Source organism: Numenius arquata, chromosome 14, assembly GCF_964106895.1.
Source record: "Numenius arquata chromosome 14, bNumArq3.hap1.1, whole genome shotgun sequence".
NCBI lineage: Eukaryota > Metazoa > Chordata > Aves > Charadriiformes > Scolopacidae > Numenius > Numenius arquata.
In genome coordinates, this window is record NC_133589.1 from 17,881,604 (window position 1) to 17,888,758 (window position 7,155).

General features: G+C 65.5%; 1 protein-coding gene across 3 annotated transcripts; it reads left to right on the forward strand.

Moving 5' to 3' along the window:
- Positions 1-1,500: 1,500 nt before the first annotated feature.
- On the forward strand, positions 1,501-6,369 carry MCRIP2 (MAPK regulated corepressor interacting protein 2). Of its 3 annotated transcripts, none has more exons than XM_074158394.1 (5): positions 1,501-1,616; positions 1,741-1,822; positions 4,000-4,127; positions 4,356-4,457; positions 5,122-6,369. In XM_074158394.1, exons 1-5 carry the CDS (start codon positions 1,565-1,567, stop codon positions 5,190-5,192), a joined length of 435 nt encoding a protein of 144 aa, XP_074014495.1. In that variant the 5' UTR covers positions 1,501-1,564; the 3' UTR covers positions 5,193-6,369. The 3 variants fall into 3 exon arrangements, with proteins under 3 accessions (XP_074014495.1, XP_074014494.1, XP_074014496.1); XM_074158393.1 differs by having other exon boundaries at positions 1,562-1,616; positions 4,759-6,369; XM_074158395.1 differs by lacking the exons at positions 1,741-1,822; positions 4,000-4,127 and having other exon boundaries at positions 1,565-1,616.
- The last annotated feature ends 786 nt before the right edge of the window (positions 6,370-7,155 follow it).

A 7,155-nucleotide genomic window follows, 5' to 3' on the forward strand; every position in this document is an offset into this window, starting at 1 on the left:
GGGGGTGGCTGGGGACCAGCTCAGGGTCCTGTCCCGGGGCTGCACGTGGGGAGACCTCAGCATGACTTCCCCGCTCCAAAGGTCACGGCGATGGCTGGGACACGCTGCTGGGTGGCCCATGGCTCCCAGGTGGTCACGGGGTGCATGGCTCGGGGCACACCGGGCTCGTCACAGTGCTGTCCCCACGGTGGTGGCACCTCAGCCCATGCCCCTGCACCCCCTCACTGTCCCCTGCCTGGGTCCTGTGTGTCCCAGGAGTGACTCCTACGTGTCCCCTGTGTGTCCTGTGGCTCCAGTTTTCCCTGTCTACCGAATGTCCCCTCTGTGTTCCCTGTGACTCCCGTGTCCCCTTCATGCCTCTGCCATCTTGTGTCCCACGTGTCTCCTGTGCCCTCTCTCCTACTTGACCCATGTGTGTCCCCACGTCCCTCTGTGCACCCTGTGTCCCGTGTGTCCCATGTCTCCCACATGTACCCTCTATGTACCCCATATGTGTCCCCATGTCCATGTGTTCCCCCACACCATGTGTGCCCCTTATGTGCTCCATGTGTGTCCCCATGTCCCATGGGTTCCCCCTATCTGTTCCATGCATGTCCCATGGGTTCTCCCTGTGTCTCCCGTGCACGTCCCCTGTATGTCCCCACATCCCTATGTGTCCCATGCATGTCCCATGTGTGTCCCCCCACCTCCCATGTGTGTCCCCAATGACTCCTGCATGTGTCCCTGTGTGTCCTCACATCTCATGTGTTTCCCCTATGTGTCCCCTGTGTGTCCCCACATCCCATGTGTGCTCCTTACATGCCGCACGTGTGTCCCATGTGTCTCTCCCACCTCCCACATGTGCCACTGACATGTCCTGCATGTGTCCCCTGTGTGTCCCCACCTCCCACGTGTGCCCCCGTTGTCCCCTGTGTGTGTCCCATCAGTGTCCCCACATCCCTCATGTTCCTGCTGTGTGTCCTCTGCATGTCCCCTGTGTGTGTCACGTCCCATGTGTTCCCCTTGTGTCCCCCGTGTGTCCCCACAACCCATGTGGTCCCTCCCCCTAGGTGTCCTGTGCGTGTCACCACATTCCATGTGTGCCCCGCATGTGCCCCATGTGTCCCCCCACACCTCCCACGTCTGCCCCTGATGTGTCCCGGAGGTCTCCCCTCCGTGTCCCCCCACCTCCCACGTGTGCCCCCTATGTCCCCTGTGTTCCCCCATGTGTCCCGTGCGTGTCCCCTGTGTGTCCCCACGTCCCATGTGTGCTCCTTACACGCCTCGCCCGTGTCCCACGTGTCCCCCTACGTCTGTCCCCGATGTGCCCCGCGCGTCCCCCTCGCACCCCCCCATCCTCCCCCCCCTCCGCTCCTCTCACGCCCCCCCACGCTGCCCCGCGCGGTCCCTTTAAGCGCGGGGGGGGCGTGTCGCGGCGCCCGGCCCGGCCCGGCCCGTTAAAGGCCCGGCGCGGGGCACGCGCCGCACTCGGGCGGGGGCGGCGGGGCCGGTGCGGGGCGCGGGGCCCGGTGCCGCCGCCGCCGTGGGGGGGGGGGGAAAAGGGGACGGCGGCTGGCGCCGCAGGATGTACACGCTGACGCGGGGCCCCAGCAAGCTGGCCACGCAGCGCCGCACAGGTACCGGGCCGGGGAGGGGGGGGGGGGGACACACACACGGGAGGGGACGGGACCGGGCGGGGGGGGGGTGTGCGTGGGCCCCGTCCCGCTCCGTTCTGACATCCCCCCCCCCCGCCGCCCGCAGGTCCGACGCAGCAGGCGGTGGAGAGCAGCAAACTGGGCGAGCTGCGGGGCCGGCTGCAGCCCGGCGCCTGGCCCCCCGCCAGGTGAGTGAGCCCCGCGGCGACCGCCGTGACCTTGGGGAAAGGTTACCGGGGCGGCCGGGCCGCGCCGACGGGGGAGGGGCCGCGGAAGGGGGGGGGTGGCACCGGGAGGGAGGGGAGGGGAGGGAGGGAGGGAGGGAGGAGGGGGGGGGGGGGGGGGGGGGGAGAGTCACCGCTCGGTGCCCGCATGGCGGGACGTGCGAGGGGTGGCGGCGCTGGCAGTGCCCGCCCCGCGTCCCAGCGGGACGGTACGCTCGTGGCGCGGGCCGTCCCTCGTCGGGGGGGAGGACCGCCGGAGTTTGTCGTGTGTCGCCCCCCCCCCCCCCCCCCCCGGGGCGTTTCGGGCGGAGGCTGCTGCCGACAAGCTTGGGGGAACGGGAGCTGTGGCCGGTGGAGCGGGCAAAGTGCAGGCAGCGGCGGGCTGCCGGCCCGGGGGGGACGGGCGGGGGGTGTCCCGGGGTGCGGGGAGGCGAGCGGGGGGTGTCCCATTGCGCTGCCCGCTCTGGGGAACCGGGGGGTGTGTGTGTGGGGGGGGTGTGTGTGTCCCGGTGCCGAAGGTCCGGGGAGACAGGCAAGGGGGGGGCTGTACCGGTACCCGGGGGTGCTGCCTTCCCCGGGGGGGCGGGCAGGGGGACATCGCGGTGCCCGGGGTGCGGGGAGACGGGCAAGGCGGGGGGGTCTGTCCCGGTGCCCGGGGGGCTGCTGCCCGCAGACGCTGCCGGTGCGGGGGTGTCGGAGCAGAGCCGGGGCCAGGCTGGGCCGGGGTTGTGCAACCCCCTCCGCCAGCCCCGGGGGGGGGGGGGACCGGTTGCACAAACCCCGCTGGCTGCACCGCGCCGGGACCGGTGGGGAACCGCCTGGTCCCGGGGGGGGGCAGGTCCCGGCTGCAGCCGTGGGATCCTGGAGAGCGTGGTGGCCCACGGCGGGGGGGGTTCGGAGGATGCCCTGTGTCCCCAGAGGGATGGGGGGGGGAGGAGGATAGCTTTGGGTGAAACTCCCAACTTCTGGTAAAAATGACTGTTGGGCTGGTGGGGGGGTGGGGGGGTGTTAAGCTGCTGGAGGGGTGATGGCTGCTTCTCCTTAGGAGAAGCTGGAGATGTGGGGCCAAGCCCCAGCCTGGCAGCTCTGCTGTGGGGCTGGCACTGTGGGGCACGCACTGCTCTACCCGTTTCCCCCAGCCTTAGGGAATGGATGAGAAAAAGCCCCCCCTCGACCCCCCCCCCCCCCCCCCCCCCCCCCAATCCTACAGCTCCCCTCCTCCCTGGCACCTTTCACTAATTAACCTCTGAGGATGCTACTACACGTACCCTCCTTCAGGCGGGCTGGGGGGGACACGCTCCCGGCTGCTGCCCTGCCTGCAGGGGTGCTGCCCTCCGGCTCTGTGGGGCTTTGGGGGGGGCATCACCCTGCCCCCCCCCCCCTCCCCCCCCCCCCAGCAGGAGCTGCCTGTTCTCCGTCCCGCCTGCCCTGCACGCCGTAACCCATGTGCGCTCCAGAGGCCCCTTAGACTTTGTCCTGTGAGAAACGTGGCCGTTGCAGACGCGTCCTGCCCCGAACTGGGCAGAAAAACCAAAATACTGAAGTTTTGCACTGGAAGTGCCCGTAACTCTCATCCCAAACCTTTTCTTCTTCATTTGCCCGGTTTTTGACTGGTTCCAGGCTGGGGCTGGTTTCAGCGTCCTGCCCTCGGGAAGCCTGACCTGCTCCCAGTTGGCAGAGGGTTTCGTCCCATTCCTGGGGCACCTTGGGGACGTGCTGGGGCTGCTCCAGCAAACCGGGGTGCTTGCTCTGTGGGGAACAGCAGGATGGTGCATTCCCAGTGCCTCACTGGATTTCGCTTCCCTTTTCCTGACATTTCAGCAATTTTGGTGGCAGATTTCTTTTATTTTAGGGACTGCACTTGGTGCCGGGGCTGGAGGATGGGTGGGAGATGGGTGGTGCCTGCTTGTCCCTGGGGAGCCCCCCTCGCTCGCACCCCTCTCTGCACAAGATCCCCCCGCTTTCCCAGGGGGCTGGGTCCCCTTCAGTCCCCTCCCTTGGGGACAGAGCTGGGCGCTGTAGCCGAGCGTACTTGCCGTGGGGCAACCCGGGGCAGCTGGATGGCCCCTCTTCTTGTTCCAGACCATGGTGGGAAGAGCTGCCTGGCCCCCCCCTCACCTCCCCTTGGCTTCCCCCGACAGCCCAGCCCAGAAACTCGTCTTCAACAGAGTGAACGGCAAGAGGCCGCAGGTGCTGCCGCAGCAGGTCTCGGCCACCGAGGAGTGCTACACGCTGGCCCACGAGGAGAACGTCCGCTTCATCTATGAAGGTGGGGGCAGAGGGTCCCTGGGGGCAGCCACCTGCTCACCATCCCATCCCGGAGCCCAGGGGGAGCTGGAGCATGTGGGGTCCCTCCTGAGGCGACTGCATCGTGCTGGGGACCTCGGCGGCAGGGCTGGGGTCCCCAGCCTGGGTACCTGCCCTCCTTTGCTCCTCTCCTGGGCTGGGGATCCCCATCCCAAAACTGCCTGTTTCCCCCCCCCACACACCCCCCCAGCCTGGCAGCAGGTAGAGCAGCAGCTGGATGGCAGCCGGAGCGGGGAGAGCGCCTGCGGCCCCGTGCAGTACGTAGAGAAAACCCCCAACCCCGGACTGAAAAGTAAGTGGGAAGCAGTCGGGACACTCAGGGGTGCGTCAGGCTCATGGGTGCAATGAGCTGGTGTGGGCTCAGCTGGGCACCTGAGCGGGGCTGCGATGGGAGAAGGATGATTATCCCAGTGCTGGGTTGGGTCTGTCCTGCTGGTGCTGAGGCTGCTTGGGGGGTACTGGGGGGCAGCTGGCCCCCGGTACTGTGGTGGGGCTATCCCACTGTGTCCCACCGGAGGAGCCCAAGCAAGCAGGATGACCCTTCTGATGACTCTGATGGCTGATGACTCTTCTGGAAATCATGCCTTCTCCAGGCACCAAGGTGGGTTCAGAGAGGAGCCCCCCCAAGTCTCACCATGGAGACCTCCCTCTCCTGGGGCCACCCAGGACCAAGCCGGAGTGCAGCGGGGATGGGGACAACACGCTTCTCTGGCAGCTGGAGTAAGGGCTGTGAACGCAGTCAGGGGGCTCCTGCAGCAGCCAAGACGTCCCCAAGAAGAGAAGTTCCTTGTAAACCCAGCCTAGCCTTTTGGGGACAGCACAGAGGGGTGGGGGAAATTTTGGGGTGTCATTTATTTATTTATTTTTTCCAGTGGCAAATGGTGTGGCTCAGGGGGAGCACCCGGAGCGCTGCTCCCTGCTCCACGTGCTCTGCTACGCTCTCCCCTCTCTTTCAGACTTTGTTCCCATCGACCTGGAGGAGTGGTGGGCGCAGCAATTTCTGGCCAAAATCGAAAACTGCTCATAAAAAGGGAAGAAAGGGTTTGGGTTTAGGGTTTTTCTTAAGAGAAACAAAGCTGAGAGCGTCTGGTCAGAACCCAGAACCGGTGGCGTTTTAGAACCACGTTTTTTAAAAGCTGACCGAAACCAAGTGACCCACGCTGCCAGTCCCGTGGGACCGGACCACAGCCATGCCCGGCTGCCTGCCCCCTCCCTGTACCCGGCATGGAGGAGCAGCCTGTGGCCCCAGCCAGGATTCCTTAAGTGCCAGTTCTTGGACTGCTGCAGCTCCTGCAGCCACCAGCTCCCGGGGACACTGCGGTGCCGTGCTGGGGGCAAGGGAGCACATCCAGCCCCTGCGGCCATAGCCACGGGGAGGACAGCGGGGTGCTGTAGCAGGACTGCCAGGCAATAAAGCGCTGAAACTGCCAGTGGAGAGGCGCTTGTGGGTCTTGGCAGGAGATGGCGAAGCGGCTGGAATGCAGCATTGTGCCCTGGGCTGGCGTGGAGCGGAGCATCCCTGTGGAGGGGAGATGCTTGTGGCTGAGTCCTGGCCCAGAGGGTACCATGCTGGTCTGGAGGCAAAGGGCTTGGAGCATCTCTGTCTTCCTTGGGCGCTGCATCCCTGCCTCATCTCCCCAGACTCAGCCAGGGACTGGTGCTGCCTTGCAGGGGGTATGTTTGGGATTGGGATGTGGGGGGGGGGGACACATCTGGACACCTGCAGGTGATATGGGCAGGGGGCTGAGCACCCTGGCTGTGGTTCAGAGCCAGACTCTGGTCTGTAGATGGATAAAGCTGCAGGAATGAGGGTGCTGGGGCCCCCTTGCTCTGACAAAAGCCTTCTGTTGGGCCCCAAGCTCAAGGTCTCCCCTTCCCATGGCTAGTGGGGGGGCTAAGAGAGGATGGTTGTGGCTGCTGGCAGTGGAGGGGATGGGGAGACTCTACTTCTGCTCCCAAAGGCACCTGGCACTCAAAAAAAAATCCTTCAGCCCATGGGCTTTGCCAGGCTGGCCTGAGCTCTTCCAGCTTGAGTTTTGGAGGACACACCCCCCCCCCCCCCATCCCACGTCCTCCCACCAAGACAGTGAGCAGGAGCCTGGCACAGCCTGAGCAGCCCGAGCTCACCAGGGCTGGAGCTGCTCTTGGACTCCAGAGGAGGCCAGGGAACACCCACTGGAAAAAAAGAAATAAATCTTTATTCTTCCTATACTGGGACTAACAACCATGCTACAGCCTGGGGGGAGCAGCAGCCACCCGGGGCCTGGGATGCTTCTCCCACCACACGTGGCCATCGTGTCCTAGGGGCCCAGAGTGGTGCCAGCAGCAGCTGTGACCGGACCAGCACCGAGCCCTAGTGCCTGTCCCATGAACGGTCCTGGTCCTGCCTCCTGCCCCGGGGCTGTGGCTGTAACCCAAACAGCGTGAGCAGCACCGTGCACAGGCGGCAGCTCCTGCTGCAGCCAGAGGGTTGTTACAGCATCGTGTGACTGCGAAATGCTGCTTCGTTAAGCTTTTCTTCATTTAGGCCACAATGACTCCGGCAGTGGTGGGCTGGGAGATGCCATCCTTGCCATCAACTCCTCTGCCATGGCATTCGTGGCAGGGGACGTGCTGACTCTGTGCCACCAAGTCTTGCTGAGGGGGGGGGGGGGTCACCAGTACCTCAGCAGGCTGTGTGCTGGAAAGGGGGTGTCCCAGCTGTGCTGCTGCTGTGCTCAGGGCGCTGCCAGCCTGTTGCAATTTGGCATCTCGCCCTCCTGCAACACCCCCTTTCCCACTGCTCCCTGTCCCAGGCGAAGCCTGGAGGCTCTGCTGCATCCTGCCGCATCTCCCCTTCCAAAAAAAAAAAACAACCCAGTTAGTGGGGGTCCCAGCACTTTCTGGGTGGCTCCAGGCACCCTCCCACCCAAAAGCATTCCCCCCCCCCCCCCCCCCCCCCCCCCAGCTTTCCGTGCACAGGCACCGCTCGGAGGAATGGGGCTGGGGTT

What these genes read in the sequence shown, in the direction of transcription:
- MCRIP2 (XM_074158393.1), top strand. Translation starts at nt 1,565, where the DNA reads ATGTACACGCTGACGCGGGGCCCCAGCAAGCTGGCCACGCAGCGCCGC. An exon ending in GGCCACGCAGCGCCGCACAG is followed by an intron (nt 1,617 to 1,740) that starts GTACCGGGCCGG and finishes CGCCGCCCGCAG; the next exon opens with GTCCGACGCAGCAGGCGGTG. An exon ending in GGCGCCTGGCCCCCCGCCAG is followed by an intron (nt 1,823 to 3,999) that starts GTGAGTGAGCCC and finishes TTCCCCCGACAG; the next exon opens with CCCAGCCCAGAAACTCGTCT.